This window comes from Oncorhynchus mykiss, chromosome 27, assembly GCF_057628025.1.
Source record: "Oncorhynchus mykiss isolate SJ-2025 chromosome 27, ASM5762802v1, whole genome shotgun sequence".
Classification (NCBI taxonomy): Eukaryota; Metazoa; Chordata; class Actinopteri; order Salmoniformes; family Salmonidae; genus Oncorhynchus; species Oncorhynchus mykiss.
This window is the reverse complement of record NC_143048.1, coordinates 2563355-2584304: the sequence shown is the minus strand read 5'-3', so window position 1 is coordinate 2584304 and position 20950 is coordinate 2563355. Positions and strand designations below refer to the sequence as shown.

The following is a 20950-nucleotide window of genomic DNA, read 5'->3' as shown; positions in this document are numbered from 1 at the left end:
TAAATACTGTACATATGGAAATAAATCAAAGTAGAGCTATAGCCTGGAACAAGACAAATACACATTTTATTTGAATCAAATAAACTAAATGTTTTCTTTAATCTACAACAAATATTCCTGTACACACAGAGTCTACAAAACATTAACACCTGCTCTTTGCAGGGACCAGTGAATAATGAGTGCTTTTGAATATAGACTTCATCATTTAAAAACACATGTAGCTCCCTAGTCATCCCCTGTACTGACAGTGGGAGGGGTTTCGTATCTTAGGGTTTAAACCTCCACCTCAGCATTTGGGGAGATGATGACGACCTGTAGGCTCCTGGGTCCGTTTCACATATAATCTTACTGATTATGATGTAAAAAGGTTAAACTAATTATAGATCAAAACTTTATTGAGTTACACTAGGGCCTGTATTCACAATATGTCCCCATTGTGTCCTCTCTTCTCTCACAAACACATAAAAGCATGATTAACACAAAAGCCCTGCATTATTTTGTAGTGTGTGTGTATAAGTGAGTGTGAGAGGGTACTGAATACAGATGGCATTTACATGTGTGAGTGTGAGAGACAAACATAGAGCTTGTGTCTGTGTGGGGTAAAAGGAGAGTTTGGCTTTGGTTTGTGTGGCCAGCAAGGCTGTTGATACTATTGACAATCTTCTGCCATCCATATGCATTCACACAGTCCAGTGCGCTCTACAGGGGGCCGCTGCCACCGTTTCCTCCCCCACCAGGACCCTTCGTCCTAAGGTCGTGCCACACCTTCACTAGAGGCTCGCGATTCTTCCATATCAGCTCGTGGCCATACATGATGTACCAGCTACAAAAAAAATAAATCAGAGAGAGAGAGAGAGAGAATAGGTGAGGAAGATATAGAGATAGGAAGAGAGGTAGAATGACAGAGCTTAAACGAGAATACAATAACATATCTTAATTTGTCAATTTTGGCTGTCTTGGTACCCGATCCAATACCACACATGTACACGATAGGTTGGGAGCGGCACGGGGTAAGAGAAGAAGAGTGGTGCCCCTGGAGCAGTTTTTAGAGGGGGTGGGGGTAGAGGATTAAGTGATGCCCAAACAAAAATCGGCAGAGCCGGGGTATTGTGGAGAAGATGATCTTGATTAGATGTTGAGATGTTTTGTCGCTGCCCTGTGCAAGTCATTTTAATGGGGATGAGTGTGTGAGAGAGTAATTGAATAAGTGAATGAGAGCAGACAGACAGATGGACTTGAAGCTGACTTGCATGCCAAAAGGTTTTCCGCCTAGCTGAACAGAGTGAGACTTACATGCCAAAAAGAGCACCGCCGAGATGGGCCGCGTGGTCGAAGTACCGCCATCCTAAAACTAGGCCAGCTGTGTCCATCGCTACTATGGCTTTCAAAGCCTGGACAGGAGAAGAGAAAACAGATGGTGTGAATAAACAGGACAACAAATAACTTCCTGGACTCACACTTACATTTTAGTCATTTAGCAGACATGCTTATCCAGAGCATTCATCTTAAAACAGCTACGAGGGACAAGCACACATCACAGTCATAGTAAGTACATTTTACCCAATGAAGTAGCTATCAGTAAAGTCAGAGCTACTAAGGGGGAGAAAAAATACATTTTTATTTATTTGGGATTATTTAAGATACTCTTTTGCCAAGAATCAGTGATCCAAGTCTTGAGAGCTCTCCTGGTGTGTGTATCCTTCAAACAGCATGCTTGATGGCAAACACACCAAGACAGCCGTGAAGAGGGCACGACAAAGCCTATTCCCCCTCAGGAAACTAAAAAGATTTGGCATGGGTCCTGAGATCCTCAAAAGGTTCTACAGCTGCAACATCGAGAGCATCCTGACCGGTTGCATCACTGCCTGGTACGGCAATTGCTCGGCCTCCGACCGCAAGGCACTTCAGAGGGTAGTTCGTACGGCCCAGTACATCACTGGGGCTAAGCTGCCTGTCATCCAGGACCTCTACATCAGGCGTTGTCAGAGGAAGTGCCCTGAATTTGTCAAAGACCCCAGCCACCCCAGTCATAGACTGTTCTCTCTACTACCGCATGCCAAGCGGTACCGGAGAGCCAAGTCTAGGACAAAAAGGATTCTCAAGAGTTTTTACACCCAAGCCATAAGACTCCTGAACAGGTAACCAAATGGTTACCCGGACTATTTGCATTGTGTGCCCCCCCCCCCAACCCCTCTTTTAAGCTGCTGCTACTCTCTGTTAATCTTATATGCATAGTCACTTTAACTATACATTCATGTACATACTACCTAAATTGGCCCAATCAACCAGTGCTCCCGCACATTGGCTAACCGGGCTATCTGCATTGTGTCCCACGCTTCTGCTACTCTCTGTTCATCATGTGCATAGTCACTTTAACGATACGTACATACTACCTCAATAAGCCTGACTAATAGGTGTCTGTATATAGCCTTGCTACTCTTTTTTCAAATGTCTTTTTACTGTTTTATTTATTTACTTACCTACACACATCTTTTTTTTCACCATTGGTTAGAGCCTGTAAGTAAGCATTTCACTGTAAGGTCTACGTATTCGGCGCACGTGACAAATAAACTTTGATTTGATTTTGCTGTTAGTCAATGTCAAAGCTTACTTGCAAGAGCTGCCCTCTCCCGATTGGTTGTCAGGCGGCAGTGTTGCTGAAATTTGCATAAACTTGGGAAATGTTCGAATTCTGGTCACTAACTCTGGCGTCTCCTCCTTTATTTGAAAATGACTGTTTGCTGGTAGTTGATTCTCTCAGTAAATGTGCACAATGGGTCACATAAGACACCCTACTAAAGGCATTTCACAAAAGCCACAATAAGACCAAATCCTAATTGTCAAAACACATACCAAATCAGATATGCCAACACACATCGTAACAAAAATCTGAAATACCAACAATACTAAATCCCCAAGTAGCATAAAGATGTGCGCAAAATGCATACGAAGGACAGTTTGACTACATTCCGATTCTGTACCCTTCTCCTGAACTGTACACATGTACACTCTAGTGATGAGGGGGAAAGAAGAGATATATACACACTGAACACAAATATGAATGCAATATGCAATAAGGAAATCAGTCAGTTGAAATAAATTCATTAGGCCCTAATCAATGGATTCACTGGGCAGGGGCGTAGCCATCAGTGGGCATCACTTGGGAGCCAGGCCCAGCCATTAAGAATGCGTTTTTCCTGTACCAAAATTCCAGTAATTTTCCTTCATAGCTGTTTCTCCATCTTTTAAATAGGGAACCAGCACTTGTGATTTCAGCACTTTTATTTCCATGACTGATCAAAATGTATTTTCTCATGGCTCTCTTGTCCTTCTGCAGCAGCAATATGTTTGGAACATCGAATCGCAATAAAAACAGTATTGAGTTGCAATATATGGCATACAGTTGAAGTTGGAAGATTATATACTTAGGTTGGAGTCATTAAAAATAGATTTTCAACCACTCCATACATTTCTTGTTAACAAACTATAGTTTTGGCAAGTCGGTTAGGACATCTACTTTGTGCATGACAAGTCATTTTTCCAACAATTGTTTACAGACAGATTAATTCACTGTATCACAATTCCAGTGGGTCAGAAGTTTACATACACTAAGTTGACTGTGCCTTTAAACAGCTTGGAAAATTCCAGAAAATGGTGTCATGGCTTTAGAAGCTTCTGGTAGGCAAAAGGGATAACTAAGTGGCTCGGGGAACAAAACATTAATATTTTGGGTCCATGGCCAGGAAACTCCCCAGACCTTAATCCCATTGAGAACTTGTGGTCAATCCTCAAGAGGCAGGTGGACAAACAAAACCCACAAATTCAGACAAAGTCCAAGCATTGATTATGCAAAAATGGACTGCAATCAGGCCCAGAAGTTAATTGACAGCATGCCAGGGTGGATTGCAGAGGTCTTGAAAAAGAATGGTCAACACTGCAAATATTGACTCTTTGCATCAACTTCATGTAATTGTCAATAAATGCCTGACACATATGAAATGCTTGTTATTATACTTCAGTATTCCATAGTAACATCTGACAAAAATATCTGAAGACACTGAAGCAGCAAACTTTGTGAAAATTAATATTTGTGTCATTCTCAAAAAACTTTTGGCCACGTCTATGTAAACTTATTGTCACGATCGTCGTATGGAGTAGACCAAAATTGCAAAAAAACTAATCTAAAGGGGAGGGTCCGGGTGGGCCTCTTTCACGCCGGCGGCTCGTGTGCTGGACGTGGACCCTACTCCACCATAGTCTTAGTCCGCTTTTGTGGCCTCCTAGGAACGGCGACCCTCGCCGCCAACCTAGGACTGGCAAACCTACTAAAGGACCCCACTGGACTGTAAGGGGGCTCCGGGCAGATGGGGAGACTCCGGCGGCTCAGGACAGACGGGGAGACTCCGGCGGCTCAGGACAGACGGGGAGACTCCGGCGGCTCAGGACAGACGGGGAGACTCCGGCGGCTCAGGACAGACGAGGCGCACTGTATGCCTGGTGCCGGCACTGGTGGTACTGGGCCGAGGACACGCACCTCAGGGCGAGTGCGGGGAGGAGTAACAGGGAGAACTGGGCTCTGGTGACGCACAGGGGGCTGCCACCGGAGGGCTGGTGCGTGGAGATGGCACCGGATAGACTGGACAGAGAAGGCGCACTGGAGATCTGGAGCACCGAGCCTGCCCAACCTTACCTGGTTGAATGCTCCCCGTAGCCAGGCCAGTGCGGCGAGGTGGAATCGCCCGCACTGGGCTGTGCAGGCGAACCGGGGACACCATGCGTAAGGCTGGTGCCATGTATGCCGGCCCGAGGAGACGCACTGGAGACCAGATGCGTAGAGCCGGCTTCATGGCACCTGGCTCGATGCCCACTCTAGTCCGGCCGATACGAGGAGCTGGAATGTACCGCACCGGGCTATGCACACGCACCGGGGACACCGTGCGCTCCACCGCATTACACGGTGCCTGCCCGGTACAACGCCCTCTCTCTCCACGGTAAGCACGGGGAGCTGGCGCAGGTCTCCTACCTGACTTCGCCACACTCCCCGTGTACACTCCCCCAATACATTTTTGGGGCTGCCACTCGGGCTTCCAGCAGCGCCGCCGTGCTGCCTCCTCATACCGGCGCCTCTCTGCTTTCGCTGCTTTGGGACGGCGATATTCCCCTGGCTGTGCCCAGGGTCTTTTTTGCATCCAGAATCTCCTCCCAAGTCCAGAAGTCCTTTGATTGCTGCTGCTGTCTGTTACCACGCTGCTTGGTCCATTGTTGGTGGGTTATTCTGTCACGATCGTCGTATGGAGTAGACCAAAGCGCAGCGTGGTTAGAATACATTCTTCTTTATTAAATGAAGAACACGAAGAACAAAACGAATAAGACGAATGTGACCGCTATATAAACAATGTGCCAACGTGCAACATAACATAGACAATAACCCACGAAATACCCAAAGAAGATGACTGCCTAAATATGGTTCCCAATCAGAGACAACGATAAACACCTGCCTCTAATTGAGAACCAATCTAGTCAACCATAGACCTACATAAACACCTAGATGGAAACAACCCCATAAATCTACAAAACCCCTAGACAGTTCAAACACCCAAGAATAAGACAAAAAGACACATATCACCCATGTCACACCCTGACCTAACCAAAATAATAAAGAACACAAAGAATACTAAGGTCAGGGTGTGACACTTCTGACCCACTGGAAATGTGATGAAAGAAATAAAAGCTGAAATAAATTATTCTCTCTGCTATTATTCTGACATTTCACATTCTTAACATAAATTGGTGATTCTAACTGACCTAAGACTAGGATTAAATGTCAGGAATTGTGAAAAACTGAGTTTAAAGGTGGGTGTATGTGTATGTAAAGGTGTATGTAAACTTCCGACTTCAACTGTAGATAGAGAAATAGTCGTAGTGTGATTCGACCAAGCACAGGTTAACTAATGATTTTATTGTGAATCCATGTTCCAAACATATTGCTGCTGCAGAGGGGCAAGAGAGCCATGAGAAAATATGTAAACGTCCCTTTTTCAAGGCCCTGTCTTTCAAAGAAAATTTGTAAAAATCAAAATAACTTCATAGATCTTCATTGTAAAGGGTTTAAACACCGTTTCCCGTGCTTGTTCAATGAACCATAAACAATTAACGAACATGCACCTGTGGAACGGTCATTAAGACACTAACAGCTTACAGAAGGTAGGCAATTAATAGGCTAGGCCACCTGTTGACAACTTCTGGTGAAATTGGAGGGTGCCCAATTCAAATAAAACATAACAATTATGGATATTAAACATTTAGGAACATACAAGTGTCTTATATCAGTTAAAAGCTCAAATTCTTGTTAATTAAACTGCACTGTCCAATTTACAATAGGCTTCACAGCGAAAGCGTGCCATTGTATGAGGATGGCGCCCCAAATCAAAAATTTTCCACCGGCACAGGCTTCATAAAAATCAAACATAGCGAATAAATATTGACTTACTTTTTGTAAATCTTCCTCTGATTTGCAATCCAAAGGGTCCCAGCTACAACATGTAGTGTCTTTTTGTTATATAAAATCCTTCTTTATATCCCAAAAAGTCCTTTTAGTTGGTGCCATCGATTTTAGTAATCCACTCCTTCAACATGCAGAGAAAGGAATTCGAAAAACTACACCTAAACTTTGTTTCAACAAGTCAAAATATGTTTCTATGTACTCCTCAGGTACCCGTATTTCATACGGAAAGAGGTATGTTCAATAGGAAAACAAAATTAGCAGGTGCTCTTCGACGGGCGCTCAAACCCGGATTTCCAAACTGGTGTCGTTGTACTAAAACTCATATTTCTTCTGTATTATTCAAGTTTCAAGGCTGAAACCTTGAATAAAGACTGTTGACATCTAGTGGAAGCCATAGGAATTGCAATCTGGGAGCTGGAATTGCATATGCCCCTATGCCTTCCATTGTAAGAGCATGGTCTCGAAAAAAAAAAAAAAAATACAGTTGGGTTTTTATTTGGATTTTCTCCTACCATATCAATTGTGTTAGTCTCATACATTATATTAACATTTTTACAAACTTCAAAGTGTTTTCTATCCAATGGTAACAATTATGCACTTCTGGGCCTGAGTAACAGGCGGAAATTCAGAAAAAAGGACCCTAGCCTGAAGAAGGCAATTAAGGTCAGTTATGAAAACGTAGGACACTAAAGAGGCCTTTCTACTGACTCTGAAAAATGCCAAAAGAAAGATGCCCAGGGTCCCTGCTCATCTGCATGAACGTGCCTTACGCATGCTGCGAGGACTGCAGCTGTGGCCAGGGCAATAAATTGCAATGTCCGTACTGTGAGACGCCTAAGACAGTGCTACAGGGAGACAGGGCGAACAGCTGATCGTCCTCGCAGTGGCAGACCACGTGTAACAACACATGCACTGGATCGGTACATCCGAACATCACACTTGTGGGACAGGTACAGAATGGCAACAACAACTGCCCAAGTTACACCAGGAGCGCACAATCTCTCCATTGGTGCTCAGACTGTCCGCAATAGGCCTAGGGAGGCTGGACTTGTAGGGGGGGCTTGTAGGCCTGTTGTAAGGCAGGTCCTCACCAGACATCACCGGCAACAACGTCACCTATGGGCAAAAACCCACCGTTGCTGGATAATACAGGTCAGGCAAAAAGTGCTCTTCACTGACGAGTCGCGGTTTTGTCTCACCAGGGGTGATGGACGGAGTCGCGTTTATTGTTGAAGGAATGAGCGTTACACCGAGGCCTGTACTCTGGAGCGGGATCAATTTGGAGGTGGAGGGTCCGTCATGAACTGGGGCGGTGTGTCACAGAATCATCGGACTGAGCTTGTTGGAATTGCAGGCAATCTCAACGCTGTGCTTTTCAGGGAAGACATCCGCCTCCCTCATGTGGTACCCTTCCTGAAGGCTCATCCTGACATGACCCTCCAGCATGACAATGCCACCAGCCATACTGCTTGTTCTGTGCATGATTTCCTGCAAGACAGGAATGTCAGTGTTCTGCCATGGCCAGAGATGAGCCCGGATCTCAATCCCATTGAGCACGTCTGGAACCTGTTGGATCGGAGGTTGAGGGCTAGGGCCATTCCCCCCAGAAAGGTCCAGGAACACGGAGGTGCCTTGGTGGAAGAGTTGGGTAACATCTCACAGCAAGAGCTTGGCTAATCTGGTGCAGTCCATGAGGAGGAGGTTGACTGCAATACTTAATGCAGCTGGTGGCCACATCAGATTCTGACTGTTACTTTTGACCCCCCCTTTGTTCAGGGACACATTCAATTTCTGTTTGTCACATGTCTGTGGAACTTGTTCAGTTTGTGTCTCAGTTGTTGAACCTTAAGTTCATATAAATATTTACACACGCTAAGTTTGCTGAAAATAAATGCAGTTGACAGTGAGAGGACATTTCTTTTTTGCTGAGTTTGTTTATATATACATATACAGTGCCTTGCGAAAGTATTCGGCCCCCTTGAACTTTGCGACCTTTTGCCACATTTCAGGCTTCAAACATAAAGATATAAAACTGTATTTTTTTGTGAAGAATCAACAACAAGTGGGACACAATCATGAAGTGGAACGACATTTATTGGATATTTCAAACTTTTTTAACAAATCAAAAACTGAAAAATTGGGCGTGCAAAATTATTAAGTCAATACTTTGTAGTGCCACCTTTTGCTGCGATTACAGCTGTAAGTCGCTTGGGGTATCTCTATCAGTTTTGCACATCGAGAGACTGAAATTTTTTCCCATTCCTCCTTGCAAAACAGCTCGAGCTCAGTGAGGTTGGATGGAGAGCATTTGTGAACAGCAGTTTTCAGTTCTTTCCACAGATTCTCGATTAGATTCAGGTCTGGACTTTGACTTGGCCATTCTAACACCTGGATATGTTTATTTTTGAACCATTCCATTGTAGATTTTGCTTTATGTTTTGGATCATTGTCTTGTTGGAAGACAAATCTCCGTCCCAGTCTCAGGTCTTTTGCAGACTCCATCAGGTTTTCTTCCAGAATGGTCCTGTATTTGGCTCCATCCATCTTCCCATCAATTTTAACCATCTTCCCTGTCCCTGCTGAAGAAAAGCAGGCCCAAACCATGATGCTGCCACCACCATGTTTGACAGTGGGGATGGTGTGTTCAGCTGTGTTGCTTTTACGCCAAACATAACGTTTTGCATTGTTGCCAAAAAGTTCCATTTGGTTTCATCTGACCAGAGCACCTTCTTCCACATGTTTGGTGTGTCTCCCAGGTGGCTTGTGGCAAACTTTAAACGACACTTTTTATGGATATCTTTAAGAAATGGCTTTCTTCTTGCCACTCTTCCATAAAGGCCAGATTTGTGCAATATACGACTGATTCTTGTCCTATGGACAGTCTCCCACCTCAGCTGTAGATCTCTGCAGTTCATCCAGAGTGATCATGGGCCTCTTGGCTGCATCTCTGATCAGTCTTCGCCTTGTATGAGCTGAAAGTTTAGAGGGACGGCCAGGTCTTGGTATATTTGCAGTGGTCCATTTCAATATTATCGCTTGCACAGTGCTCCTTGGGATGTTTAAAGCTTGGGAAATCTTTTTGTATCCAAATCCGGCTTTAAACTTCTTCACAACAGTATCTCGGACCTGCCTGGTGTGTTCCTTGTTCTTCATGATGCTCTCTGCGCTTTTAACGGACCTCTGAGACTATCACAGTGCAGGTGCATTTATACGGAGACTTGATTACACACAGGTGGATTGTATTTATCATCATTAGTCATTTAGGTCAACATTGGATCATTCAGAGATCCTCACTGAACTTCTGGAGACAGTTTGCTGCACTGAAAGTAAAGGGGCTGAATAATTTTGCACGCCCAATTTTTCAGTATTTGATTTGTTAAAAAAGTTTGAAATATCCAATAAATGTCGTTCCACTTCATGATTGTGTCCTACTTGTTGTTGATTCTTCACAAAAAAATACAGTTTTATATCTTTATGTTTGAAGCCTGAAATGTGGCAAAAGGTCGCAAAGTTCAAGGGGGCCGAATACTTTCGCAAGGCACTGTATATAATGAGAGAGAGAGAGAGAGAGAACCGCAATATACAGTACCAGTCATTCCAGGATTTTCTTTATTTGTACCGTTCTCTACATTGTAGAATAATAGTGAAGACATCAAAACTATGAAATAACACATATGGAATCAAGTTGTAATCAAATAAGTGTTAAACATAAATAAAATATTTTAAATTTGAGATTCTTCAAAGTAGCCGCCCTTTGCCTTGATGACAGTTTTGCACACCCTTGGCATTCTCTCAACCAGCTTCTTTAGGAATGCTTTTCAAACCGTCTTGAAGTAGTTCCCACATATGCTGAGCACGTTGGCCGCTTTTCCTTCACTCTGCGGTCCAATTCTTCCCAAATTCCAATTCTTCCCAAACCATCTCAATTAGTTTGAGGTCAGGTGATTGTGGAGGCCAGATCATCTGATACAGCACTCCATCACTCTCCTTCTTGGTCAAATAGCCCCCACACAGCCTGCAGGTGTGTTGGGTCATTGTCCTGTTGAAAAACAAATGATGGTCCCACTAAGCGCAAACCAGATGGGATGGCGCATCGCTGCAGAATGCTGTGGAAGCCTTGCTGGTTAAGAGTGCCTTGAATTCTAAATAAATCACAGACAGTCACCAGTAAAGCAACATCACACCACCTCCTCCGCGCTTTATGGTAGGAACCGCACATGCAGAGATCATCCGTTCACCTACTCTGCGTCTCACAAAGCCATGGCTGTTGGAACCAAAAATCACAAATTTGGAGTCATCAGACCAAAGGACAGATTTTCACTGGTCTAATATCCATTGCTTGTGTTTCTTGGCCCAACCAAGTCTCTTCTTCTTTTTGGTGTCCTTTAGCAGTGGTTTCTTTGCAGAAATTCAACCATGAAGGCCTGATTCACACAGTCTCCTCTGAACAGTTGATGTTGAGATGTCTTGTTACTTGAACTCGAAAGCATTTATTTGGGCTGCAATTTCTGAGGCATGTAACTAATGAACTTATCCTCTGCAGCACCGAGATAACTCGGTCTTCCTTACCTGTGGCGGTCCTCATGGGAGCCAGTTTCATCATAGAGCTTGATGGTTTTTGCGACTGCACTTGAAGAAACTTTCTTGAAATATTCCGTATTGACTGACCTTCATGTCTTAAAGTAATGATGGACTGTCGTTTCTCTTTGCTTATTTGAACTGTTCTTGTCATAATATGGACTTGGTATTTTACCAAATAGGGCTATCTTCTGTATACCACCCCTACCTTGTCAAAACACAACTGACTGGCTCAAATGCATTTTAAGGAAATAAATTCCACAAAGTAATTAACAAGACATATCTGTTAATTGAAATGCATTTCAGGTGACTACCTCATGAAGCTGGTTAAGAGAATGCCGAGTGTGCAAAGCTGTCATCAAGGCAAAGGGTGGCTATTTCGATTTGTTTAACACTTTGTGTTAAACATTCCATATGTGTTATTTCATAGTTTGTCATTACTATTATTCTACAATGTAGAAAATAGTAAAAATAAAGAACAACTCTGAAATGAGTAGGTGTGTCCAAACTTTTGACTGGGACTGTATATCGTATCGGCACCGAAGTATCATGATATTATTGTATTGTGAGGTGCCTGGCAATTCCCTGCCTTATTCCTGATACCCATGAGGGGGAGGGAGTGTACTATGGTGAAAACTCCCTCCATCCATGCTTACACCAATCCAATACTTTTAAAGGGAAACTTCACAATTGTATTCATAGTCATCATCTCCAGCACCACCCTATCAACAACGTATGTGAAAACGGTGCATTTCTATGTTTTGTAGTAAAAACGACTGAGGAAGATAAGTGTTTCCAATGACATTGGTATTTTTCATTTTGACCAATTGTGAGCAGTGGTGGACAAAGTACTTAAGTATATTTAAAACTCAAGTATGACTTAAGTAACAAAAGTAAATGGAATTGCTAAAATGTAAAAGTATTAATAATTGCGAAATTCTTATATTATGCAAACTAGACAGCACAATTTATTTATTTGTATTTCTTATTTGCAGATAGCCAGGGGGCACACTACAACACTGACATTAATTTACAAACAAAGCATTTGTGTTTAGTGAGTCCACCAGATCAGAGGCAGTAGGGATGACCAGGGATGTTCTCTTGATAAGGGCATGAATTGCACCATTTTCCTGTCAAAATGTAACAGGCACTTTTGGGTGTCAGGGAAAATGTATGGAGTAAAAAGTACATTATTTTCTTTAGGAAAGTAGTGAAGTAAAAGTTGTCAAAACTATAAATAGTAAAGTAAAGTACAGGTATCCCCCAAAACTACTTAATGAATACTTTAAGGTAGTTTTACTTAAGTACTTTACACCACTGGTTGTGAGTAGGCATTGTCTACTAATCTTTTTTACTACAAAACATAAAAACGTGACATTTTAACATATGTTGATGTTGGGGGTAGTGCTGGAGATGACGAATATGAAGTTGAAAATGTTCCTTTAAATCCCTGAGTGCACACTTCTGGAGATGGGTAGAAAATCAGAATGGAGCTTCTGTGTGGTTAAGTGTGCTATAAGGGTTGTTCACTCACATTGCCTGCAGAGAAAGCATACATCGGGAGGAAGATGATTGCCAGCTTAGCCTCTGGCATTTTGGTACAGACGGCAGCCAAGACTGTCATGATGGCTCCTGACTGGAGAGGACAGGAAGTGATGTCAGAAACAGGAAGTAAAGGGGAATTCCGAAGGGAGTCTAAAATGTTAGTGCTTACCGCTCCAAGAGAGGGACCCAAGCGCCCGCTGGCTGTCTTACACACATAGCTGAACATCGTAGATATAACACCTGGCAATGAGGAGATGATTGATTATTTATCTGAAAATAAATCTGTACTTTCAGGATTAGTAATCTGTCTATTACAATCTGCCATTTGTCGCTCACACACGCGTGCTGGTACCTGCAGACACGTAGACAGCCATGAACTGCTCCCTGCCTAGCATGGAGACGATGCTGGAGGAGAAGCTCCAGAGGACGTACATGTTGGCCGCCATGTGGAAGAAGGAGTAGTGGCTGAACGTGGACAGGAGCATGGGGAAACACAGGGTTTCTGTGGGTAGGGTACAGACAGGAGGAGATGATTAGGGAAGTGTTCAATAGGAACGGGGAGGGATCTACCTGAATTTTCTAGGGTTTGCTACTGTGTGCACTATTTCTTATTGGACAAGTCTTTTCAGAGTATAAATCGGTCTATAGAGGCTGTATATTTGTTAATATTATTTTTTTATGCCGTTTTTACTGTAATTTTTTAATATACAGTGCCTTGCGAAAGTATTCGGCCCCCTTGAACTTTGCGACCTTTTGCCACATTTCAGGCAAAATTTAATTTAATTTTTTCCCATTCCTCCTTGCAAAACAGCTCGAGCTCAGTGAGGTTGGATGGAGAGCATTTGTGAACAGCAGTTTTCAGTTCTTTCGACAGATTCTCGATTGGATTCAGGTCTGAACTTTGACTTGGCCATTCTAACACTGGATATGTTTATTTTTTAACCATTCCATTGTAGATTTTGCTTTATGTTTTGGATCATTGTCTTGTTGGAAGACAAATCTCCGTCCCAGTCTCAGGTCTTTTGCAGACTCCATCAGGTTTTCTTCCAGAATGGTCCTGTATTTGGCTCCATCCATGTTTGACAGTGGGGATGGTGTGTTCAGCTGTGTTGCTTTTACGCCAAACATAACGTTTTGCATTGTTGCCAAAAAGTTCAATTTTGGTTTCATCTGACCAGAGCACCTTCTTCCACATGTTTGGTGTGTCTCCCAGGTGGCTTGTGGCAAACTTTAAACTACACTTTTTATGGATATCTTTAAGAAATGGCTTTCTTCTTGCCACTCTTCCATAAAGGCCAGATTTGTGCAATATACGACTGATTCTTGTCCTATGGACAGTCTCCCACCTCAGCTGTAGATCTCTGCAGTTCATCCAGAGTGATCATGGGCCTCTTGGCTGCATCTCTGATCAGTCTTCTCCTTGTATGAGCTGAAAGTTTAGAGGGACGGCCAGGTCTTGGTATATTTGCAGTGGTCCATTTCAATATTATCGCTTGCACAGTGCTCCTTGGGATGTTTAAAGCTTGGGAAATCTTTTTGTATCCAAATCCGGCTTTAAACTTCTTCACAACAGTATCTCGGACCTGCCTGGTGTGTTCCTTGTTCTTCATGATGCTCTCTGCGCTTTTAACGGACCTCTGAGACTATCACAGTGCAGGTGCATTTATACGGAGAGTTGATTACACACAGGTGGATTGTATTTATCATCATTAGTCATTTAGGTCAACATTGGATCATTCAGAGATCCTCACTGAACTTCTGGAGACAGTTTGCTGCACTGAAAGTAAAGGGGCTGAATAATTTTGCATGCCCAATTTTTCAGTTTTTGATTTGTTCAAAAAGTTTGAAATATCCAATAAATGTCGTTCCACTTCATGATTGTGTCCCACTTGTTGTTGATTCTTCACAAAAAAATACAGTTTTATATCTTTATGTTTGAAGCCTGAAATGTGGCAAAAGGTTCCAAAGTTCAAGGGGGCCGAATACTTTCGCACGGCACTGTACATGGCAAATAAACTGGATCTCTGTCAGTGTTAATAGTAATGAAGTGCCATGATTAGGGCTTCTAGTTTTGCCTGACCATGTGACCTGACCAGGAAAAACTATAGCCTATAACAAGGGCTCCAGATTTCCCTGGTCAGGTGAAGAAAAACTCAGGGCCCTAATCCTGACACGTATTACTATTAACACTTCCTGAGGCAGAGATCAAGTTTTGTGTGTATTTGTCATGATATGATAGGATAGTTTCCCCTACTCACTGGAGGCAGGGTTGGATGTGAAGTATTTGATCATAGAGTGCTGGAGGGACGGCACCCTCCAACAGCAAAACACCACGGCATTAGCAGCTATGATCCCTGAGAGAGATGGGAGAGGAGTAGAAAAATACAGAATGAATGAGAGATTAGTGGATAATGAAAGATGGGGGGAGGTGCTAACGGGTGGAAAAAGATGGCAGGATGTTCCCTTGAGCAAGGAACCTAAACTGCACATTGGGTGCTGCACTGCGGCTGCCCTCTGCTCCAGCCTTTCCATCATAATGTGTGATTTGAAGTGGTTGGGTACATTTCTGTCTCGTACAGACAAAAAGTAAATATTATCTTAAGATAGAGAGGGTAGTAGTGAAAGTGACAATCATCATCTCCAAATATCTGTATCAACTAGTTACTATCGAGAGGACACAAGAAGAAGAAAAAATATGGGCTTCAGTACAGACTAACCTGTAACAGTACGTTGTCCCTCACTCAAGCCGTTCCACCACTGGTTGATCTGTAACAGAAACAGAACCGGTCTGAAAAAACAGCCACACATGTAGTGAAACCTGGGTTGTGTTCATTAGGCACTGAACAAAATAAAACTGACTGAAACAGGGAGGGACAACCTGGTCCAATAAGGAACGTACATTTTAGTTTTCTGTTGCAAAATGTTTTAAAACATTTTCTGTTGTGTGTAGTAAGGAACACAACCCAGCATAGGGAATCAACTCCAAGACATCAGTGTGACGACAGTTCAGCAAGAAAAGAGAGGGGGAGCATTGCGATATTTGGCCTTGCAAACCTGGGGGGTGCATTGAGATATTTGGCCTAGTGTGAGTGGCAAAGTCCACAACTTGGGCCAAATCAACCCTTTTCCTTATAAAACTTGAAAGAGGCCAGCACCGCAAATTCATAATTCGTCAAAATAATCACCGGAGGAATTGCTCCTCGTAACCTTCAAATCCCATTCAGTTACAAATGGCGGAGAGACTATAACCTTTAACCCCTGTTCCAGGGACCCTGCGCTGCTCCCAGCCTGTTGTACTGTATGTGTATGTTGTGGGGAGAGGCCGGGTACTACGACAGCAAAATAAAAAATGTCCAGTATAATGTATCAATAAAGATGAATACAAAATAATGAGGCATGGTATAAAACAAATGAAAAAAAGGATCAACCCAATATCACGCATGTTTTGACCCATCCTTCATCTCACCCATTTGCGAAGATCCCCCTGTTTCTGCGGCCGTAGTTTCTCCAGCCAGTCGGCACGGACCTCGTCAAAGTAGCTCTGGACCCGGGACTTTAGTGACTCATACTGCCAGATGGCCGCTGTGCCAAATGAACAGGCTGTAAACTAACATAGTGTTAGTCCCCCTTATTCTGTCAGTGCTGTGCTGAATTTGCCAATAGACTTACTGCAACAGTAATAGCTGTTCAGTGTGTAACAGGTAATGCAGTTATATTGTACTGTGTTGTAGTATAGCTTATCGAATAGTGTTTGTTAAGTTAAAGAAAGACCTACCCCTATTGTGAACACCAGGGGCTTGACCAGTCTGCCAAAGCTCCTGGGGTGTGTGTATGCCACTGAGGGATGCACGGGGGGAGATGCCCCCCTCTTGTGAATGAGCCCTTCACTGGGCTCTGTGTGTGAGGGCCCCGTCTCCTCTATGACCCCCTTCTTGGGCTTTGTCTCCTTCGCTGCTTTCCTGAAGCTACATCTCTGTTGAGTGTTGAGGGTGAATCTAGGGAAAAGCATAAACAGGGAAGAGTAAGAGCTAGATGATTGGTCAATTAGTTAGCTATAATAACATTGAGTAAAAGGAGAAATGGTTTGAATCCTCCTTCTAGAGAAAAGAGAAGTGATTTTGAAAGTAAAGGGAGGAACTTACTAAGTTACTCTGGATAAGAGCATCTGCTTAATCAGTGTTTTTTCATCCTGGTCCTGGGGAGTGGAGTTATTGTTATTGCCCTAGCTCTACCTAATTCCACGAATAAAAAGGTTTGATAATGAGTGATAAGTGGAATCCGGGGTGTATTCACTAGTAACCAAATGGAGGCAAACTTAAGCAAAGGGAACGGGGAGGGACGGACCTACCTGAATTTTGTTCAATAGTAACTAGTTCTTTGCAAAACCTTTTCCGTTGCAAAACCTTCTGCAGTGTAAAACGTTTTTGCTACCGTTGTTGCTAATGAACACACCCCTGGTGTGTCGTGCTAGGGCAAAAACAAAAATGTGCAACCCTTTCAGTCCCCAGGACTAGTGGTGTAGAGTACTTAAATAAAAATACTTTAAAGTACTACTTAAGTTGTTTTTTACTTAACTACATTCCTAAAGAAAATAATGTACTTTTTACTCCGTACATTTTCCCTTATACCCAAAAGTACTTGTTACATGTTGAATGCTTAGCAGGACAGGAAAACAGTCAATTTCACACAATTATCAAGAGAACATGTGGTCATCCCTATTGCCTCTTATCTGGCGGACTCACTAAACACAAATGCATTGTTTGCAAATGATGTCTGAGTGTATCCCTGGCTATCCGTAAATTTTAAAAACAATAAAATGGTGCCGTCTGCTTTGCTTAATACAAGGAATTTGAAATTATTAACACTTTAGTATATTTTAGCAATTACATTTACTTTTGATACTTAAGTATACAGTGCATTCGGAAAGAATTTAGACACAGACTTTTCCAAAACGTTCTTATGTTTCAGCCTTCTTGTAACTTATTTTTTTAATTTCCCTCAATCTACACACAATAGCCCATAATGACAGAGCAAAAACTGGCTTTTAGAAAATTTTGCAAATGTATAATTTTTTTAAAATATATATATATATAACATTTGCAGAAGTATTCAGACCCTTTACTCAGTACTTTGTTGAAGCACCTTTGGCAGCCATTACAGCCTCAAGTCCTATTGGGTATGACGCTACAAGCTTGGCACACCTGTATTTGGGGAGTTTCTCCCATTCTTCTCTGCAGATCTTCTCAAGCTGTCCGGTTGGATGGGGAGCATCGCTGCACAGCTATTGTCATGTCAGAGATGTTTGATTGGGTTCAAGTCTGGGCTCTGGCTGGGCCACTCAAGGACATTGAGACTTGTCCCGAAGCCACTCCTACATTCTCTTGGCTGTGTGCTTAGGGTCATTGTACTGTTGGAAGGCGAACCTCCGCCACAGTCTGAGGTCCTGAGACCTTTGGAGCAGGTTTTCATCAAGGATCTCTCTGTACTTTGCTCAGTTTATCCTTCCCTTGATCCTGACTAGTTTCCTAGTCTCTGCCGCTGAAAAACATCTCATGCTGCCACCACAATTCTTCACCGTAGGGATGGTGCCAGGTTTCCTACAGAAGTGATGCTGAGTTCAAGCCAAAGAGTTCAATCTTGGTATCATCAGACCAGAGAATCTTGTTTCTCATGATCTGAGAGTCCTTTAGGTGCCTTTTGGCAAACTCCAAGCGGGGTGTTATGTGCTTTTACTGAGGAGTGGCTTCCGTCTGGCCACTGAGGAGTGGCTTCCGTCTGGCCACCATAAAGGCCTGATTGGTGGAGTGCTGCAGAGATGGTAGTCCTTCTGGAAGGTTCTCCCATCTCCATAGAGAAATTCTGGAGCTCTGTCAGAGTGACCACCGGGTTCTTGATCACCTACCTGACAAAGGCCCTTCTCTCCCGATTGCCCAGTTTGGCCGGACGGCCAGTTCTAGGAAGAGTCTTGGTAGCCAGTCAGGGCTATGGAACCCTGACCTGTTCACTGGACGTGCTACCTTGTCCTGGACCTGCTGTTTTGGACTCTCTTTCTACCGCTCCTGCTGTCTCTAACGCTGAATGATCGGCTATGAAAAGTCAACTGACATTTACTCCTGAGGTGCTGACCTGTTGCACCCTCTACAACCACTGTGATTATTATTATCTGACCCTGCTGGTCATCTATGAACGTTTGAACATCTTGGCCATGTTCTGTTATAATCTCCACCCAGCACAGCTAGAAGAGGACTGGCCACCCGTCATAGTCTGGTTCCTCTCTAGGTTTCTACCTAGGTTCTGCCCTTTCTAGGGAGTTTTTCCTAGCCACCGTGCTTCTACATCTGCATTGCTTGCTGTTTGGGGTTTTAGCCTGGGTTTCAGTACAGAACTGTGCGACATCGGCTGATGTAAAAAGGGCTTTATAAATACATTTCATTGATTGGTGGTTCCAAACTTCTCCCATTTAAGAATGGTGGAGTTCCACTGTGTTCTTGGGGACCTTCAATGCTGAAGAAATGTTTTGGTACCCTTTCCCAGATCTGTGCAGACACAATCCTGTCTCAGAGCTCTACAGACAATTCCTTCGACCTCATGGCTTGGTTTTTGCACTGACATGCAGTGTCAATTGTGGGACCTTATATAGACAGGTCTGTACCTCTCCAAATCACGTCCAGTCAATTGAATTTACCATAAGTGGACTCCAATCAAGTTGTAGAAACAGCTCAAAGATGATCAATGGAAACAGGATGCACCGGGGCTCAATTTCGAGTCTCATAGCAAAAGTTCTGAATACTTATGTATTTATTTATCCATTATTTTACCAGGTAAGTTGACTGAGAGCACGTTCTCATTTGCAGCAATGACCTGGAGAATAGTTACACGGGAGAGGAGAGGGATTAATGAGCCAATTGTAAACTGGGGATTATTACGTGACCGTGATGGTTTGAGGGCCAGATTGGGAATTTAGCCAGGACACCGGGGTTAACACCCCTACTCTTACGATAAGTGCCATGTGATCTTTAATGACCTCAGAGAGTCAGGACACCCGTTTAACGTCCCATCCGAAAGACGGCACCCTACACAGGGCAGTGTCCCCAATCACTGCACTGGGGTATTGGGATATTTTTTTTAGACCAGAGGAAAGAGTGCCTCCTACTGGCCCTCCAAAACCACTTCCAGCAGTATCTGGTCTCCCATCCAGGAACTGACCAGGACCAGCGCTGCTTAGCTTCAGAAGCAAGCCAGCAGTGGTATGCAGGGTGGTATGCTGCTGGCAATAATAATGTCAATAAAGCTATTTCTGTTTTATATTTTTAATACATTTTCAAAGATGTCTAAAAACCTGCTTTGTCATTATGGGGTACTGTGTGTAGATGTATTAAATAAAACAAATAAATATTCAATTTTAGAATAAGGCTGTAATAGAACGTGGGGAAAAAAGTCAAGGCGTCTGAATAATCTTCGAAATAACTAAATACTTTTACTCAAGTAGTATTTTACTGGGTAATTCACTTTTACTTGAAAAACTTTCTATTAAAAAGGTATCTTTACTTTTACTCAAGTTTGACAATTGGGTACTTTTACAAGCATTGCACAGGACCAGGATTAAGAGAAACTGTGCTAACTGTAAATTCATTCTTTCATATTTACACGGCAGAATTTGTAAACAACAAAGGACTTTTGGGAGCTCCCAAAAGATAACTAGCTACATGGCACAGAAGAAGTCCAACTAATCAAACAATAATTCAATGGGAATACTGAGGTAACAAGCAGCCACCGATATTACTACAACTGTGGTTGCAAAGACTAGCGGATTGTGGCACCACTAGCAACGTGTCTCAAAGTGATCAGCTGTTCATCATCACGATAACCTACAGTAGCTAGCTCTGGCAGCCGCTAGCTGAGTTTTAGCTATCATTTCTAGAGTGACAATACATACATCAGATGCCAAGATCTCAGCCATGGGCAAAATACATTCCGTACACCATACCTGTTTCCTCTGGTTGCTGTACTAATGATGTCAGCCCTAGCCCATCTTAAAACGCAACCCCTCCACGCCATGTTGGTGAGCGGGTAACCCGAATGACCCCTCCTACATTCGCTACCGGGTCAAAAGTCTAAAACAGCCAAACATAACTGGGTCATATGGTTAGAAGGTATCCAGCTTTTGTCAAATTTACGTCAAAAGTAGAATATTTTTGCATTTTAGCTAACCCCCTACCCCTCATTCTCCTAACGTGCTACGCGAATTATCCAAACCTGCTACTTAAAGTTACATTGACGAAAGGCTGGATCCCTTCTAACTATGACCACCACAGAACTGAC

At 43.2% G+C, this 20950-nt stretch overlaps 2 protein-coding genes across 9 annotated transcripts in view; one reads left to right on the top strand and one right to left on the bottom strand.

Annotated features, from left to right (window-relative positions):
- The window catches only part of LOC110507309 (fibroblast growth factor 12), a 256067-nt gene that overhangs the window by 64407 nt on the left and 170710 nt on the right, over nucleotides 1–20950 (top strand). The gene's annotated exons all lie outside the window — the stretch shown is intronic.
- The window catches only part of parlb (presenilin associated, rhomboid-like b), a 98659-nt gene continuing 77750 nt past the window's right edge, over nucleotides 42–20950 (bottom strand). For 2 of the 7 annotated variants that reach the window (XM_090224169.1, XM_090224171.1), the window contains exons 2-10: nucleotides 16404–16623; nucleotides 16095–16235; nucleotides 15346–15394; nucleotides 14887–14982; nucleotides 12981–13130; nucleotides 12798–12868; nucleotides 12618–12719; nucleotides 1294–1391; nucleotides 42–823 (exon numbers count right to left, since the gene is read on the bottom strand). In XM_090224169.1, coding sequence (XP_090080295.1) covers nucleotides 700–823; nucleotides 1294–1391; nucleotides 12618–12719; nucleotides 12798–12868; nucleotides 12981–13130; nucleotides 14887–14982; nucleotides 15346–15394; nucleotides 16095–16235; nucleotides 16404–16623 — 1051 coding nt within the window. In that variant the 3' untranslated portion in view covers nucleotides 42–699. Of the gene's footprint in view, nucleotides 824–1293; nucleotides 1392–12617; nucleotides 12720–12797; nucleotides 12869–12980; nucleotides 13131–14886; nucleotides 14983–15345; nucleotides 15395–16094; nucleotides 16236–16403; nucleotides 16624–16770; nucleotides 17532–20615 lie in introns of those variants that run through there. The other 5 variants (XM_021587225.3, XM_090224173.1, XM_090224175.1 and 2 more) reach the window with 5 other exon arrangements.